The following is a 19,585-nucleotide window of genomic DNA, read 5'->3' as shown; positions in this document are numbered from 1 at the left end:
GAGCTGGCTAACTTGGTCACTAAAAACCAACAAATGAACAAACAAAACTCCTGCAAACTGGACAATATTGGCTTAGTTCTCCAGGGAAACACATTCACTGAATGGTGATGTAACATTATGTTCTCAGTTTTTACTGAAGATCCTAAGAAGCGTTCACATAAAGGCCATTAGTGTATTTTTTTTGCAAAAATGTTCGTTGTGTTATTGTCCTTTATGTTACTCATCACCCATGACATAGGGTCCAGGCAACAAATTCCTTTTAGAATTTACATGAGGAAAGACTGCTTTTACAAGGAAGAGGCCTCTTTGGAGCAGCCACAAGAATTTCACAGTCCATCACAGTTTCTTATTTTACTTGGCTACTGGTGAAAATCAAAGCCAAATAGAGTACTCAAGTTATCTCAGGCTCACATTTTGATACAATGAACTTTCCTATTATTTGAAAGACTCGCTAAATTTTCCTTTTCATAATATTTATTGCAGCTGCCTGTTTTAAAAACATTCTTCCTGTAAGTACTCTTAAGTTCTTTCCTAAGGTGCTCCATGTATAAATAAATATAAGTTAATTACACTTGAAGTGTTTGCTCCCAAAGTTCTAGTTTCAAAGGACTGCAGTGATACTGCCCTCCCAAAGAGACCAAGGCCTGTTTGGCAAACGGCTATTAAGATTTTCCATTTTACTCAGCCCAAAGGCATTGCTAGTGCCTCTCAGTGTACTCAGCAGAATCATTAACAAAAAGGTTCTTCGAGGGAAAACAACATGAAGACAAAGAAAGACATTAGCAATGCTAGAAGAATGGTAAAAGAAGGAAATAAGAGTGGTTTTAACGTAGGGCAAAGGAAGTGACATTCCTCTGAAGGATGGCCAGAAAAGTCATGAACTATGGGTGTCTTCATGAATATTCAAACATGACTTTTTAGATTACCTCTTGATAATGACACAAAGCACAGGATGTATGTGTAACCCTATAAGATATACTAGAGGAAAAGTTGAACTGGAAAGTAATGTAAACCTATGTCCTTATGACGGGAAATTCTCTTAAGAATAAGGTCAACACCAGCGATACCTTTGCAGACCCCGCCGTCAGGGAAGAAGCCTTCTCCACAGTTGGGCAGGCAGTGGCCTTGGCGCAGGGCCTGGGGGTGGGTGCAGGCTGTGCAGTGAGAAGCCCTGGGTCCAGAGCAGCGGGCACACGAGTCATGACAAACTGAGGAAGAGAGTGAGAGATGAACACAAAGGGACCGAGGTGAGTGAAGGGCCCACTTCTTGGCTGGGTTCCTTATGTACTAGGAAGCCCTCTCCTCCATCACTCTCAATCCTGCCTCAGCCCTCACAGCAAATGAAAAGAAAAGATGCGTTAGGAGGCAGTTCTATCACCACAGCTGCCCACATTGCCCAATTACCCATCTTGGATCCCACATTCTATTTCTGATTTACTAGCTATCCTTTTGTGTTTGTATTGTGTTTTATACACATTACCACTTTTAATCTTCACAGTGACATTATGAAGTAGGCATTATTAACCTCATTTTACAGATAGAAGAAATTGAAGTCTTGGGATGTTAAAAAATTTATCTAAGATCACAGAACTAATTAGTGGCAGGTTTGAATTAAGCCCTAGGTCCGTTTGGACCTAAAATTCCCCACCTGGATAGGGATGAGTGGAAAGTTCCAAGTGTCAGGAATAGTAGAATTTAGACTGTTTGGCCATTAATTTATGCCCTTCACCAAGTCTGGGTATCTCCAGGCCACATTTCACACGAATATGCACAGTGAGAAGTTGGACTAAATGCTCATTTAAGGTACTTTCAGCTTGGATATTCTGATACTCTAAGTAAGAATTATATTTAAGAATCTGACAGCTACCTATGGCAATGCCAGACACACATGTGCCCTTCTTTGGTGCTGGGTGGTCACAGTGGGCATCTCTGATTCTAAGAGACAGATGGTACCATGGCCTGTCCTAAAGGACAGGAGTGAGATACTGAAAGAAGGTTCCAGAGGACAATGGTCAGGAGCTGGGAGAGGTGGATATAGAGATACAATAAGACCCGTGGGGGTAGGATGCTGAGGAAAAGGGATGAACAGTGGGTGAGTAAAGAGGCTGGAAGACAAGGAGAGGTCGATAGGAAGAGACTGATGGACAGGTCTAAATATCCTGCGCTGGCAGACACTAGGTGGGAGTGAGAGTATGTGTGCATGCCTCGGAGAGGAGGTGCGGCCAAGGTGGCAGGAAGTGCCTGGAGTTGCTCATAAGGGAAGACACAAGTCAAGCACATATAAACTGAAATTCATAAAATCTCAAAAGGAATATTTCATTGTTTAGGTTGTATAAATCTGAAAGAAACAATACATAAATAGCATATGAAACCAAATTTTCAATACAGACTTCAGTTTTACATGCCATCAAACTTGGTTTACTTTTTCTTGTATTTTTATGATGTGGTGTAGCTGCCAAGATGCAGGAGTGGGCAAAAGTAGGTTTACCATCGTGAGTACGTGAAACAGAGTTTATTCTTGTATTATTATTTATTTCTTTATTAGTGTATTATTCACTATTATTATTATTAACCTACTTTTGCCCCCATATGTGTTTGTAAATACCATCTAAAGGAATGATCCTGTCATATCTCTGACCCAAGTTAGTGATGGTTTACAAGTACACAAGAACTCTATGAAGATCTTAAAGATGCTCTTGGCATTTCAAAAGGACCAAATGATCTCTAATGATGATTGATATGTATAAACCCTTTATTTAATCACTCTAGTCCCCCAGGATCCAGCCATGTCTCCCATTCTCATACCAAATAACATGTAGGTTCTCTAATGAAAAAGCTATTCCTTTTAATTTAACAATTTTCCATCATACATGCAAATTCTCAAGTGAGCAGCATGCAGATATTCGTATAGTTGATGACAATGATGAGGATGGCCCGAGTCTTACCTTTGCATCGGCCAGTGGCATCAGTGTAGTATCCACCAGGGCATGCAGAAATGCACTTGCCATCATGCAACACTGCCTTTTCAGCACAAGAAAGACATCTGGGACTATTGGGGCCACAACTTTTACAGGATGGGTCACAAGCTAAGGAAGAGGAAAATCCATCGGAGAAAGTCAATAGTGAGCCAAGGGAGCAGAGAAGTCTATTTTTTACAACGTCTACAGTTGCTATCGACATAGTAATCTCATTCTCTGGCTGCTCAGCTGAGCCCTGTTTCCTTGATTCCAATATTTGAAAGGATTCTGCACTTTCTGTTTTCACAGTTGAAGAAACAAAGAATTATTTATTGCACTAAGCATTACAAATGCTCTGAGGCACCCCCCACCCCCAACCCAGTGTATCCAATTTAATATGGGATTTAAAGACAAATGGCCTTGGAGGTAGAGTTGCCAGATTTAGCAAATAAAAATACCAGATTTCCAGTTAAATTTGAATTTCAGATAAATAATGAATAATCAATTAAGTTTGTCCTAAACATTTCATCCTTAATCTGGCAGCCCTAGTTGGAACAAGAATCCAGAAACTCAGAGTTCTACTATGCAAGTTCATGCTACAAAAATGTTAACTTGTTGAACTTCCCCAATCTTCCAGTATCTACTTACTCTCTTTTTCATTTATTTAGCCCCCCAAATATTTCTTCTGCTCTGTGTCAGGCACTGACCAGGTGGTAGGGACACAAATATCAAATTACCCTGGTCTTTGCCTTAAGGGCTTTATGAGTCTGATAGAGGAAGACAGACATATGCGATATGAGAAATACTACAAGGGAAATTCCAAACACATGTGTGTGGTATAGAAGAGATGAAAGGTCAAGAAAGAATTCATTTAACAGTAGCCCTTAAACACTGTCTTGGGAAGTGAGTCAGAACATGCTTAGCTAATAGGAATGGACCTCTGACCTAAGCTGTGAGGCAAGGAAAGGTCCAGGGCCTGGCAAAGCTTGGGCTCTCCAGGGACAAGGCAGCTCCATTCAGCTAGAACGGTGGGCAGGAACAAATCATATAAACCTGTATGCCAGACTCTACCGTCTAGACTCTCGTTGGGTGAAAAGAAGGCAGCAGGAGCCCCTGCCAAGTTTTCATCACAACAGAAACATCACATCACCACGTTGGATGTAAGAAAGATTCCTTTGGCTTCCATTTGGGGGGGAAGTTTGAAGAGGCAAAGCAGGAGAGCTGGCGGTCTAGCTGGAAGACTATGGCAAAGCTCACAGGACAAGATGGTCAGGGGCTGAATCGGGCTTGTGGAGGAGACAATAGATTTGAGACCTGTGTAGGAGAAAGTGTCTCAGATGGATTCTGGGGGTCTGGCTTGGGGGATGAGTGATGCCACTCAAAGAATGCAAGAAGGGGAGTAGGTGTGGGGGATTCTCCTGGGCATGGTTTGGGATAGGTACAGTCCAGTAAACTGCCTGATTTATTGCTCTGGAGTTCAGGGGAGAGGCCTGGGGGTCATCACATATAGGTGATTGTTGAAATCAAAAATAGTTTATTTACTCAGGAAAAGCATGAAAAATAAGACAGAAGAGATCAAGGATCAGAGAGCGCCGATATTTAATGGAAAAAAGAAACAACTAGCAAAAGTGACCAAGAAGAAATAATACAAAGGTAGAAGAGAAAACAGGAGTGTGATGGCTGAGAAGCCAAGGGAGGAAAGGGTTTCAAGAAGGGAGTCATTACAAGTGCAGAAAGGACAGCTAAAGTCTGACCATGACTCACTGCACCTAGAAATTGAGATGTGGGCAAGCTGTGCCACAGCCATTCAAGTGGGGTCATTAGAATGAAAGTGAAGGTCACAATTATTGACTGCTCCTTAAAAGGCTCCTGGCTGTGAACGGATGGGGACAGAGACAGAAATAATTAAAAGGCTAAGAGAATATTTTGTTTCTCCAATATTGTAAAAGCTCAAGGCAAGAAGAGTTTAAATAATTGTGCAAAGAATACCTAGGAGAGAAGGGGGATGTACATTCAAAAGTACAGAAGGAGCGATTAGCCTTGGACAGACCAGAGGAAGGCCACCTCTTCTGAGTGGGAGTAGGGAGGTGGAGTGAGTGCAGCTGCAGGTAAGTCTGTGCAGGTAAGTCTACTCAGTGTTCACTGGCTAAATGCTTTAAATCCAAACCAAACAAACCTTCTCACCAGCAGAAAGTCAATGCTGAGATCTATTCTTCTATTCTCTTAATCTACCTACACCATGCTAGCTTCTGAAAAACATTTCAAGAACTTGGGGAAAACGATGCAGGTGATAGGGACACATGTTGCATCCTGCATCCTAGAGGATTCATGTCCCTAGAGGATTCACATCTCTCTAGGAGCAAACACGTGAGGCAGGATGATGTTCAGTAAATGGTCAGTGGCAACGATCTTCATATCAGAGAAAGAGGAAACCACCCCCTCAACTCATAACTGGAACAAAGAAGCAAATATAAATCTGAAAAGCACCTTTCCTCCCACCTCCCATAACAACTTCAGAAGTTTACAATTCTGGAACTGACATCTCAACAGAACTGAACAATCTTTAAGCTAAGAGGGTATCCCCAGAAATAAAGAATAGCAGAAATTTCTTAAAATTTAGAATTGGCCAACAATAAAAAAATTAAAAGTCCAACACTTTAAGACACACCTAATGCCATACTTAAGAGTTTAATTTGTAAATGTAAATAAAATTATTAGGAAGATATCATTTTTTTCTCAAACTAGTCTATAACTTCAATACAGTAGCAATAAAAATTCCAGTTGTATTTCATTAGGAACTGAATAATAATTCTAAAGCCTATGAATAATTAAGTCAACTTTGAAAATAAAGAGGAAAGAAAGGGAAAATTTACCCAGCCAGATATTGAGACATACTGCAAAGCTATAGAAATTAATGAAAACACAAAACAAAACAATGTGAGAGGGAATAAGAACAGAAATTTAGATTACTGGAATACCTCAGAGACAGACCTATGTGCATACAGGAATTTAATGGAGTGATACAATAAAGATCAACAAAGAAGGTTAGATTGAATTACTAAATGGCTTGGGAAAACTGCATCATGAAATGAAGAAAAATAAAACTGGATCCATACTTTAGCCCATATCTGTAAGTGGGTTCCAGATAGTTCAACAACCTAAGTTAAGATAAAATGATCACATTAATAGAAGAAAATATAGAATAATTTTTCATGAACTTGGGCAGAAAAACATAATTCAAGTTCAAAATGAGCAGAATTTTTTAAAAGTCAAAATTGAAATGTTAAAGTAAAAAATGATGTATTAAAAAGTCTGTTCAACTCAGGGTACCATAATAAAATTCCAAAGGAAACATTTGCATATTTGAGATTGACAAGAGTTAATACCTATAACAGACAAGGGACTCCATAAAATCAACAATCAGAAGGCGGCAAGGCCAATAAAAACAGGAAAAAAAAACACATTAAAAAGCAATATATAGAAGAGGAAATACAAAAGTCCAAAAGAAGTTGAAGACATTTTCAAACTCAGTAATCAGAAGAACTCAAATTAAAATTGGATGTCCCTGTATACCTATTGACCAGAGAAAATCCTCGAGCTTGATAATGCCAAACGGTGCAAGGATGCGGAAATGAGAGAGCCCTCATGCTCTGGAGTGTCGATGCTGGGGAGCTACCTTGCACTACTCAGTCAAGTAGAGAATATGCAAAGTCAAGAAACCAACAATTCTGCTCCTAGATTATCCATCCCAGGGAACCTCCCACATGGTTCATAAAGGTACAAGTTCAAGGCTCTTCCCTCGTGCTTTCTAGTGATGGCACACAGATAGAAGGAAGGGAGTCTCCCAAGGAGTCTGTTGCTGGGAGACTGGATGCCTGAGCTATGTGGATGGAGGCCAGGGAGGACTGTGCAGCAGCAAGAAGTGAAGGGCTAGATTATACAGCAACACGGATGAACTTTAAAAAATAATGCTGAGGAAAAAAAGAAGAGAACAACATGACTTTGATAACATGATATAATTAAACACATATGTACAGAGGAGTCCTAGTTAGGGTGCCAATCACCCCTGCAGTCAAAAATCCTCATATAATTTCTGACTCCCTAAAAACTAACCTCAACTACCCTCAGTATCTGTGGGGAACTGGTCCCAGGACCCCCACAGATACCAAAATCCACAGACATTCAGGTTCCTTATATTCACTGGTGTAGATCAATGTATACAGTCAGTTCTCCGTGTCTGCTGACTCCCAGCCATAGACTAAAAACACTACAGTTATTTATTTTTTTAAAATCCATATATATGTGAACCCACATAGTTCAAATCCGTGTTGTTTGAGAGTCAGCTATACTCCAAATGACAATACCCACTTTATATTACCCTATAAAAACAAACAGACTTTTAAAAAATAAAATAGTTGCCTAGGTGAAGAAGGGAAATGAGGATAAAAGGAAGAAAAGACAGAAGTAAGGAGAGAATGGTTAGCAGACACCTCTGAACTTGCTTTGATTTATGGTATTAGCTCGAGTGATAATACCATATGGTATTAGCTCGAGTTGGGAAAGCCTCCTTGATAGCACAAGTACTTAAGTGAGTACAGAATGAGGCGTCCTTTGAATTTCCTCACCCTTTACATCTAACATTTATAAAACTCAAAGCACGTACCACAGATGAACTCGGTTACTGTAAATTCTTTCAACCAGGGCATACCATGGTTTACAACAGGTTATTCTGGATTTTTTTCAGCACTTGACTTTGAGATTTCTGTAGATATGGGCTGCTTGGCTATAAATTATTAAACCAACACAAGCAGGTCTTTATCTTGAATAGCACTAATCTGAATTGGAAATGAGTCAGCATTATCAGCATCAGACATCTTAATTAACATTCCGATACCAATCAGTGACTTGGTTCACCCTTGTTTAGGAAATATTATTTGAATATTTCCAAAGGTATTTGATAAAAATTTAGAGAGCTCTAACAATTTTATGAAAAGTGTCAACTTCAGTCTTGTCTATCAAAAGGCATGTTGGCCAATGCCAGTGGCATCACCAAGTCTCGCATCGTGCCAAGCAACAGCTAGAGCAGGCATACAGCAACTGCTTGATCGGTTGATCGGCTGACTATCAGCAATGGCTCATCCTGCTGTTTGGAAGGTTTCTTTCTGTCTATGGCCATACCATCCTGAGCACACCCAATCTCATCTGGAAGGTTTCTTTCTGATGCCTTATTTCAAAATGTATATAAAGAACCTCAGATGTATATCTTCTCCCTAACACACCCGTTAGGCAGTCCTCTTTTATTAATTCTTCCAACCCCCCATGTTTTTTCACTCCATCTCTGACATCTCAGGTATAGTCCCACCCCTCATCACCTCCGGGCTCTCCTTTTAAATGAATGCTTCACCAGCACAAGTTGCTTTCTCAATCCAGATAATATTTCTCAGTAGCAGGTTAATGTGAGGGCTCCTTGTCAGTGACAGTAGACAACCTCCTTGGGGAATTAAGGAGTAAATACTTTCAGGCCTTTGGATTAGTGCAAATTTGATATCTACCGACCTTTACAGAACACATCTGGTGTAATCGAGCAGGGGAGTGATGCTGGCAGAAAAAGATGAAAATGCTCAGGCTAATGGTGGCCCGGCCTTTCCTTCCTCGTGCTCTCCCAAATCCACACAACAGCCACCTGTGACTCACCCAAATCAAATGAGATTTTTCACACCAGTGAGGCTGATGAATGTCTGCACAGCTTTAAGCAAGCAGCTGCTAAGAGCTATCTCTCTTCCCTAAGGCAAGTGGATTTGGCAGCTCCCAAAGATCATCTCGTTGCTGCTATTGGCCTTTTTTATCAGCACGACCAGCACAGCAAACTCAATTGTTCACTGTCAGGTGGCACCTGTCCATTTGGCAATGTCTGCAGGGGCAGCCGAATGATCTCAAGACTGAAAGGAGGAAGGAGGAGAGGAGAAAAGGGGAAAAGGAAAATAGAAAAGGGAGAGAGAGACAGTCAGGTAGAGGTGCAGGAGGGAGCATCACACTGTAGTGAGCAGTGGATGGTTAAGAGGTGGTTAAAGTCCAGAGCCAGAGACCAAGGCCTCTGCCCAACCCTACCCTTTACTAGCTGTGTGATCGTAGGCAGGTTTTCTTCCTCATCGGGAAAATGGGGATGCTGATAATAACCACCTCATAAAATTGTTGCGAGGATTAAACATCAAACACGCAGTGCCTACTGTGCCCGGCACAGTGCTAAATGCCTGGTTTATATTAACTCAATCCTCTCAACAGCCTTCTGAGTTGGGTGTGTATTAGTTTCCCATTGCTGCTGTAACACATTACCACGAACTCAGTAGTTTAAAACACAAAGTTATCATAGCTCTGGAGATCAGAAGTCCTAAAATCAAGGTGTTAGCAGAGCTGCATTCCTTCTGGGGGCTCATGGGGGTTGGGGAGGGATCCATTGCCTCCTCTTTGCCAGGTTCTCCAAGTTTCCTGCTGACTCATAGGCCCTCCCTGCCGTGGCTGGGACCTCTGCTTCCATCTCAGATCTTCTTTTCTGACTCCCACCCTCAAGCCTTCCTCAAATAAAGACCTTTGTGATGAAGCTGGCCCAGCCGGGGAACCCAGGATAATCTCCCATCTCAAGATCCTTGTCACAAATTATGGTAATTAGGATGTGGACATCTTTGAGGGGCCATTATTCTGCTTACCACAGGTGCTACTATTATCCCCATTTTATAAATGGGAAAGTGACGTGTGGGGAGATGAAGTAACTTGCCCAAAGTCATGTTTTTCCCACATACTTCCCTGCTTCTCAATGGGTTAATGTTTATAACACACTTGAAATAGTGCCTGGCACAAGGGACTCCAGAAGATGGGCTAATATCTATTGTTATGCAAGGGGTGTTGAAGGTAGAATAGACAAGAACTGCTTCAGCTTTTTAAATCAGTGGCACCAAAAACAAAGGCAGGAGGGACTGCCCTTGGCCGGCCTCCAAGTGTTTTTGTCTCCACGATATCAGGAAGGCAGTCTGGGGCGGATGGAGGGTTTGGGATTTGGAGAAAGGATGTCCTGCTCCTGTCCATACAGCTGTGGGTCTGAAGCAAGCAGCCCGGTTCTCACTGCCTTCCTCTGCAGAGCAAGGCTGAAACAAGTTGCAGGGGTGGGGGTGGGGAGGGAGGTATTGAAGGAGATCTCCCCATGTGAAAAAAGCATGTTTTGTAAACTACTAAAACACCAGCAATGCCAACAGCTATTTGCACACTTGTTGAGTAAAAGAAACATTGGTTATTGATGCTATGGTTGGACTTAAACACGAGATGCTGGAAGAGGAAGACACTCTGGCATGCAAAGTCTGGCACCTACCCCTGCAGGTCCCCTGCTTGTTGTAAAAGCCGTCACCACAGCTGCTCTCACAGCCACCCTCCCTCAGCACTTGGAGGGGGTCTCTGCAGGCCAGGCACTGCTTCTCCAGGGGACCCCAGCAGGCCGCACAGGACTCGTGGCAGGCTGCAGGTAAACAGCAACATCAGTGAACCATCTACAGTAGAAAGGACTGGTCAGTTTTGCCTGGAAAAGTTTTGAAATTTATAAGGAGGATGTTGGGTCCTTCATTCCTAAACCACTATGCATATATGTACACCCCAGGAGACCCTCCAATCTATTTCTATTGGCTAGAAGTACAATTTCAATAAATTACTGCTAAAAAAAATGAAACAGGAAATCAGGAGCTTTTGAACATTGGAAATCACACAGAAGGAAACCATAATGTTCTAGACAAAGATGATCTGTCTAAGAAGCTCAGATGGTGCTCCATCACATTACCCTTACAACCATACAACGGTGCCAACAGGGAAACCACGCCTGTCTCCAGCACCATCAAGAATCAGCTAAGGAAGGATACCGTGTCTTCTAGTCATTGATTAGACCTTGAAGGACATGGTTCCGCCTGATTGAATTGCTTTTTCCCTCCTTTTCGATCTCTCTCCTTTCCCTCTCCTTCACCATACCCTCCTCAGTCCACTCTCACGTCTTTCAATCTCCCTTGTCTCCAGTTACCCCCAGTAGCATCTGCTCTAAACATGTATCTTGTCCTGGCTGGTGTGACTCAGTGGACTGAGTACCAGCCTGTGAATCAAAGGGTCTCCGGTTTGATTCCCAGTCAGGGCACATGCTTGGGGTGCAGGCAAGGTCCTCAGCAGGGGACAGGTGAGAGGCAACCACACATTGATGTTTCTTTCCTTGTCTTTCTCCCTTCCTTCCCCTCTCTAAAAATAAATAAATAAAAATCTTTAAACATGCATCTTGAGGATTCACAGAGCCTGCCTTTCCCTTAGTCTTTAGGTTTCATTGTTCCTAAACCAAAATTGTTCCTTTAAGATTACAAAATTCCACCTGTTCCAGCATTTAATTTTTTATTACTCTTTTGGCTTGCCCTTTACCGTAGCAAATCTGTAAAGAGAGGCCTAATTCTGAATGAGTATATTCAGACTTAACTCTCTGTATAGCTAACCCCACCTTTGCTTTTGTTAACACATCCCAATTTTCAAAATGTTTGCTTCACAATGGAACACAATCTGTTTTGCAAACATACTCAGACTGACCAAAATGGGTAGAAAAATGCCTTTGCAGATTGCAAGTGAGTTGGGGATTTTCCTTCAGTAATTTAATTGAGCATCCCTTTAGAATTAGAAGAAAGGATACCTACATCGCAAATCTTCAGATCCAGTCCTCTCCTCTCTGTTCTAAACTGCACAGGAAAGCCTTAATTTCAGACTCTTCTCCCCAACAAATTTAAAGAAAATTACAAATTGTGTTAAGTGTTAGAAGAGCTCTTTGATAAAGAATAAAAGTGGTGCCTTGGCCAAGTGAGTGACTCAGTTGGTTGGAGCATCATCCCATGCACCAAACGGTTACAGATTCAATCCTAGTCAGGGCACATACCTAGGTTGTGGGTTCAATTCCCTGTTGGGGCACATATGGGAAGCAACTGATTGATGTTTCTCTCTCAGATTGATGTCTCCCTCTCTCTCTCTCAAATCAATAAATATTCCTTGGGTGATGATTAAAAAAAAAGAGTAACAGTGGCAGTGGTGGAAAGGACCAGCTTTGGTAGATCTAAAGGATGAGAAGCAGCCAGCCATGAGAAGAGCAAAGAACAACACAAGTTCTTGAGAAGGGAGGGAACTGGGTGTTCAGGGACCAAAGGCTGTCCTCATGGCTGCAGCTGGTACTGGCAGGAGTGGGGCAGCGCGAGGCAGAGTGGTTTGGGTCATTACTGGGGACGAGGCAGAGACCCAATCAAACCTGGCTGTGGAGATCATGGAAAAAAAAACAGAATTTTATCCTAATTCCAATGTGAAGTCACGGACAGGTTTATGCAGGGCAGATCAACGATGTTCAACCTTTTTCAACCCATAGCATGCATAAACTAATTACTAAAATTCTGTGGCACACCAAAAAATATATAATATATTTTTGTTGATCTGACAAAAAATAGGTGTAATTCTAATTCATTCACATTGGACAGCTATCGTTGTGTTGCTTGTTTTCATTTTTGTCACTTGACAATCTAAGGGAAAAAAGGTCTGTGCCCCTGATAAAATAGGTGTTGCATGTTTTAAAAATTCTTGCGGCCCACCGGTTGAAAATTGCCACAACAGACACAAGCTCTGATTTAGATTTTTAAGAGCTCTCCCTCGTTACCACGTGGTGAGGGTTTAGGAACTGGCATGCAGGTAGGGAGGCCAGTGTGGCATCTGTGCTATGGCCCAGGTAAGAGAGAGCGATAGCAGATGGAAGCGGAAATAAAAGTTTAGTTATTCATTATCTGGTTTCCTTGTGAGACCATAAGCTTCCTGGGGGCAGAGCCCATTTCTATTTTGTCAACTCTGCACCATTACAAACATCTCTTGAGTTCCTTCATTTGTATCTCATACCTTAGTTGTAAGTGGTACACACGAATACCGTTCATATTAGGATAACCTACACATGCCACAATATAAATAAAGATGTGAATGCAAAGATCCCAGTAAAAAAATTATACCTTCATCAACACACATGAAATCTGTCATTTATTTACTCAGCTACCCTTCAATTAATGGCTACAGTCATCACCTGAAATGTCTAACACTGTTCATGCCTCTGTCTCACCGACTTAGGAATTGATATAAAGTCATTACCTAAACAAATGAACAACAACAAGCCCAACTTCATGTACAAGAAGGTACGCCGGGTTGATCTATCAATGTTCAGAAGCACCTACTATACGCAAGGTGCTGTGCAAGCTGGTGGTACCTCCTCAGCTAGGCACAGGTGAGCCACGTTTCCTAACATCTGCCAGAGGAAATGTTTAAACCATGCCCTCACTTGAGTGCACTGCACTAGTGGCATTGTACAAAGTGCTCTGGGAGTGTGTGCCCAAGAGGATGATGGGAAATGATGCTGCAGGCAACAGGGGCCAGACCACAAGTGTCAGGCAGGACTGAGTAAGGACCTTAAACTTCATCCTTATGTAAGAGTTTTAATCAGGACAGTAGAATTGACCGATTTTCTTTTTAAACAGTTTACTCTGCAGTGGGGAGAGAAGAGGGTAATTAAGACATCTATAAAGCATGAAATCATCTTTACCCAAGGGGTGAAGCAGAGATGAGAAATTAAAGTGCAACCAGCTCTCTTCGAGGACTGGCTGGTGGTGGCATAGACACTCAGCTGCACTGGCTGTTCACAGTATGAAAACTTCCAAACTGGTTGGTAAATGGCCATTGTCCTGCCCTCTTTACGACATTCCAGCTTCATCCCTGGCAACTTGGCAGACACCATGCCTCAGTAACTGAAAGGTCTAGCACAGGAGAGGGTCTCAGGTCCCCCTGCTCTCCTTCTGACTGATCCAGTTTGTGCCGTACTGTTTATTTAATATTTTTAATATTACCTCTGGCATTGTCAACCAGAACAGGAGCTAAAGAATAAGCAGGACAGAGGCTATGGACTCAGGAATGACAGTCGGGCCCATCACAAATGGGGCCCTACTTACCTTTTCAGACCTGTCTTCTGTGGCCTTCCTCATGCTGGCCAGTTCTATGACACTGGGAACCCTAAGCATGCCATCTGTCTACTGTGGGTTCCGGATGCCCCATACAGGATTCAGCCAGCCAGCAACACCTCTGGCTCCCTCCCTGGTCCCTGGAATCCTGTTTATACCCTGGAAGCCTCCTAAGTTGCCACTATTTCTGGGAAGCTTTGCTGAAACAAAAGTGGTTGCTCCTCCCTTTATCTTCCTGCAGCACTTTGTACATGCCTCCCTTATGCTATTTACCCTCCTATACCAAATACTCAGCTACAAATCAATCCCCTTCAATGGAATGTAATATCCTTCAAAACAGGGGCCATGTTTCAGTGATCCAAAACTCCAGGGTCCAGATCAACGCCTGGTGCACAGTCAGTAGTTATTAAGTGCATGTGAAATGAATGCATGGCCATTGTTTTTACTGGCTACGGAAAATTCATCCTATCAGTTACCTTCTACATGGAAACATCTGCATGGTGAGTTGTAACCATAAGGTCATAGTCTGAAGATATGACAACTTAAGATAGATACACTTGAGGCTATAAAGTTTACCCAATAAATGGTGGAGTTCAGATCTGCTTATGATGACAGATACTTATGTAGCATTCACACTGAGTAACCAAATGTGATGCTGGGCCTTCTCCTTTTTCCATATCAGACAAAAACCATGTTCTGTGGCTGGGTGGGACAGCAGAAGAAGTTTTCATTTCAACCTGGGACTATGCTGAGCTGTCATTTCTTTCTTTCCTTTCCTTTTTTTTTTCTTTGAGCTGTCATTTCTTATGACATACTCCCACTGTGTTCTGCAATTGATTTTTAATTTCTAACTGAACATATGCTACTGCTGATAATCTCTTCTTGCAGACTCATTTTATATGTGACTTCTATTACATTTGGCTTATTATGAAAAATAAAAGGTCACTCGTTGAATTTTCACCATAATTTCTCTTAGTAATATATTTCAGATCACCCAGGATTTGAATTATACATTGTGAAAATTGTGGCAATAGATTTAAAAAGAGGAAGAATAAGGGAAAGCTATCTTCCTAACTCACATGCAGTCAGTAATTTAGTCGGGAGAGCCCTGGACTTTGCCGGAGCATAACAAGACGTGTGTTGGCTTGCTGAGCAATTCATTTCAGAACGAAAAGGAATGAATTACTTTTCTTTTCACAACTGTATATTGAAACCCTACTTAAAAATAAGAAACTCTTTTTGTACTTGATAATTATGAATTAGAAGATTGCTTAATTTTTTTTTAACCTGTGCTTCCCTAAGCATAAAATGCAGCCTTTCTCAGCAAGTGTTGAAACACGTACTTCCTACTGACAACTTATTTTCCAGGAAGGCTTCCCAGACCTAGGCAGTAGCTATAGAGACCCAGGAGCAGTTGAGACTTCCTCTCAGGAGAAGCAGCCTGGATTCCTCATTTCTTCCAAGATCTTTCCGAGTGAGTTTCTCTTCCCTTACCAGGGAATTGGCATACATGATTGGCAACCCTTTTCTGGCAATCATCAGTGAGGCTGCAGAGTTCAGACTTCCAAACAGCCACGAAGTTTCACTTGTAACTCCACAGAATCAGCCCAAATTCCAGGCACAAACAGATATGCCACACACAGGTCAAATCCTTTCAGTCTGTTCCTTGTCCATGTTGTGGCAACTGTTTGCTTTCCTTCTCTTCTCACAAATGACTGGGAAGCACTTGCCAAGTTTTAAAGTATTAGTAGGAGACAGCAGGTAAATTTCCTGTAAGAAGCTCTGGTAGGATGTTTCTATCCTAACCTCAACTTCACTGTTCCTCGCTTTCCTAACCTGCAAAGCAAGGGTAGCAATACAGTTGACCCTTGAACAATGTGGCAGTTAGGAGCTCCAACCCCCACAACAGTCAAAAACCTGTGTATAACTTTTGACTCCCCTAAAACTTAAGTCATCTTTTGGTATCTGCAGGAAACTGGCTCCAAGACCCCCGCAGGTATCAATCTCTGAGAGTGCTCAAGTCCCCTGCATAAAATGGTGCAGATCACTGCATACAGTCAGCCCCTTGCATCCTTGGATTCCTAACCACAGATTGAAAATACTATCCTCAATTCATGCTGGGTTGAATCTGTGGATACAACCACCAGGGATATGGAGGGTCAACTGTGTATTCATTGAAAAAAAAATCTGCATGTAAGTGGACTTGCTCAGTTCAAGCCCATGTTATCCAAGGGTCAACTGTATTTGCTGTACCTAATTCATGGGGATATGATGAGGTGACATATTTGAGAAAGAAGAGAATATTGTATGTATTCATATGTGTAACATACCTTGGGACATAGAGCAAATTTTGTTTGCACTGGCATCAAAAGCAAAGTAACTCTAAAGAGAACAAATTGAAGTGTAATGCAGACAGAAGAGGACATAGAAGACTATGGGAAGGGTAGGCTGACTTTGAAAGGGAGTAAAAGGAAGTGATAGAGCCCTCATGGATTCAGCAGTTACAAAAAGGGGCTCCAGACTTTCCAAAGATCTCCCACTCTAAAGCTCTTCCCTTGCAGTCTCCACAGAACATCGGCCACAGACCGGTGAAGCTCCTGAAGCAGCCCCGGTGCCGGGCAGACTGCTCTCCCCTCCCCGACCACAGCCCCGCATGTGGCTGAGGCTATTTGCTGAGGAAGTGCAAATGCCAGGCACATTTAAAAGAAGAAGCTCATCTGAGTAATCATAACTTTTGATCCGTTCACTCCAATTTTCTTTGGTTCCCTATCAGGCTGGGTCTCTGCCCTCCACCTGCCTCCCTGTACCCACTGACGCCTTTCACCCTGCTACAGGCATGCCTGGTCTCCACATGTTCTGAAAACCCATATGGACTTAAGGGAGTTTATAGTAGAAAAAATATAAACACATTTTAAAAAGCTTCTCCCTCATGGTGCAGTGGATTAGATGTACATATAACAATACATATTTATCTTAGAAATAGTGCTGTGAGAGGGAAAAAACAAAGTAAAAGCAAGGTCCACTGACTGTAACAAATGTGCCCTTTTGGTGGGGGCTGCATGCACACATCAGGGGCAGGGGGAATGTGGGAAATCTCCATTTTCCATTAAATTTTGCTGTGAACCTAAAACTGTTCAACAAAAATAAAGTTTTTTTAAATAAAAATGAAAGGGAATTAAATCTCCATCTAGTAATACTTATGAATATTTAAAATATATGCACACAAAGCAATAAGAAAACACAGATACATAAAATACACATTTAATTGAATTAGTTACTTAAGTGGGGTGCAGCAAGGGAGAAGGAAAGTGGGAATAGGTCATGGGGACAAAAAAGAATGGATGGACAGGGGGACAGACAGAGAAGCAAGAGAATAACCTGGCCCAGGCCAATGAAGAAGATGACCCATGAACGGATAAGTATGATTCACTCAACTCTCTTCATATAAATTCCAAAAATTAGTAAAAGGAAAAAAATTAAACAAGATTCCATTTTACATCAATCAAATTGACAAACTTAAGAAGACATAATACCTACTTTTGACAAGGGTGGTGGGAAGTAGGCACTCTCACACATTTCCAGGAGGAGTACAAATTACCACGTTTAAGAGAGCAATATAGGAACACGTGTCAAAAACTTAAAAACGTACATATCTATACTTGGACCCAGAAATCACATGTCTATGAATTTACACTAATCAAATATATTTAGCACAACTTCTATTAAAAATGTTCATGTCACGGTTATTTATAATGGAAAAATCAGGAAGAAATGTCGGGCTCAGAGGGTTGGCTAAGTGAATTCTTGCAGAGCCGCCACAGATGCAAAGTTATGTAACAAAAATGATGTAGCAGGATCATAAATAACATGGAGAAAGTGGCAATAAAACTATATATACAGTGTGATTTTACTTTTGAAAAAGAAATAAATGTGTGTACATATATCTTTGTATACAACACACACGCACACAAAACTGAAAAATTAGAAAGACAATCACCAAAATACTAACAGGAATGATTTGGGAGAGCCTGAGTCAGGGATTTTCACTGACCTTTTTTTGTGTGCCTTGAATTTTACTAACTTTTATCAAATTATTTTTGGGAATAAACATGAATTCATTTAGTATTTATGGGAAGAATTACTAAAGGAGGAAAATAAAAGCCTGTAGTCCTTTCCCAAAGGCACATCCTAGGTAAATAGCTAGTTATCTATTAATCACACTTCTGATTCAGCTGGATGCTTTACTCGCCTTGGGGAACATTTGAATTTTTAGCAGGGTCCTCTGTAGACACAGAGCTTAAATTGAAGGCAAGGCTTCCCAGCTGAGGGAGGATTTGGCAGGTCCACCTGGAGAGGGATGTACAAGCTGGCTGGCTCTTCATAGCTTATGCAAGTTGAGGTAAAGACAGACAGGCCAGCTTACCAGGAACATCCGTATCCTTTTTACCTCCTGCCCTTCTGCCTGTACTCCTAAATATATGATTCAAGTACCCCCAGAAGATTTTCAGTACAGCGACTACCTAGGCCTAGCTCAATGAGCCTAATGGAACCCCCTCCACTGAGACCATTGGCCACTCACAGCTGCTAGCACTCCCTAGGTTTTTCCTCAGCACCTGTTAATTAAATGGCTATTGATTTCTCCAGTGATGCCTTGAGTCTATTTGTGTACAGAAACTGAAGCACCAAAGACGGAACCACCAACCAAAACCAAGCTTTTGATGGGGAGAGCTCTCAGACTTCCTGGCTGCTCCAGCAGAGCCTGCTCAGATCTGGGCAGCGATAGCATAGGGGTGCTGTGAGCTCTGCAGGTGACATAAAACCGGAGGGGAGGGTGGAACACTGAGAGTGTTGGGATGGGGAACAAGGAAGAGAAAGAATGTACGCCACATAGTCTAGCTGAAATAACTGAGAACATTAGGAACTGGGCAGAGAGCCAGAAGACATGTCACTAGTTTGTAATCCACAGCTGAAATATTTGGGGGTGCAGATTTGTCAGGAAGAATGGGATCTGTCTGGAAGATAAACTCCCTTGCGTCTGTGGCAGGCTTTCTCTGCTGGTATATGATCCTTTAGTTCTGTCATTTGTCTTTTGGCACACACAGCTGGGGTCTGCAAGCAGCACAGACAGATGCCAAACACAGCCAGTCTCCTGCCACAGGAAAGGTCCCAGCAAAATACTACCAGCTGCTTTTTCCTTCTTTTCTCCATGTATCCCTGGCATGCATACACAAAGAGGAAGGGGACTTGGAATGCCACTGTCACCTGCTTCCCTGAGTTCAGTTTACTCAAGAAACATCCATATAAGGAAGGCAATCCTGCGGTCGTCCCTTCTGAACAGCTTCAAGAGTCCATGGACACTCCCCAAGTTCCAATGACAGTTTCTTTTTAGAATCACCCTTATAGCCTTGGCTGGGTGGCTCAGCTGGTTGGAGTATCATCCCATGTACCAAAAGGTTGTGGATTTGATCGATGGTCAATGCAAATACCTAGGTTATGGGTTCGATTTCTGGTTGGGCCACATATGGGAGGCAACTAATCAATGTGTCTCTCTCACATCGATGTTTCTGTCTCTCTGTTTCTCTCTCTCTCTCT

The 19,585-nt window shown here is 42.0% G+C and overlaps 1 protein-coding gene across 5 annotated transcripts in view; it reads right to left on the bottom strand.

The window, feature by feature from the left end:
- The window catches only part of FRAS1 (Fraser extracellular matrix complex subunit 1), a 428,720-nt gene that overhangs the window by 203,119 nt on the left and 206,016 nt on the right, over positions 1 to 19,585 (bottom strand). For 4 of the 5 annotated variants that reach the window (XM_045857864.1, XM_045857867.1, XM_045857865.1 and 1 more), the window contains exons 15-17: positions 10,318 to 10,461; positions 2,946 to 3,086; positions 1,068 to 1,208 (exon numbers count right to left, since the gene is read on the bottom strand). In XM_045857864.1, the coding sequence (XP_045713820.1) occupies positions 1,068 to 1,208; positions 2,946 to 3,086; positions 10,318 to 10,461 (426 nt within the window). The remainder of the gene's footprint in view (positions 1 to 1,067; positions 1,209 to 2,945; positions 3,087 to 10,317; positions 10,462 to 19,585) is intronic. The other variant, XM_045857866.1, reaches the window with a different exon arrangement.

This window comes from Phyllostomus hastatus, unplaced genomic scaffold (assembly GCF_019186645.2).
Source record: "Phyllostomus hastatus isolate PE091 unplaced genomic scaffold, TTU_PhHast_1.1 phas_scaffold_1674, whole genome shotgun sequence".
Classification (NCBI taxonomy): domain Eukaryota; kingdom Metazoa; phylum Chordata; class Mammalia; order Chiroptera; family Phyllostomidae; genus Phyllostomus; species Phyllostomus hastatus.
The sequence above is the reverse complement of the archived record's forward strand: the minus strand, read 5'-3'. Positions and strand labels throughout refer to the sequence as shown.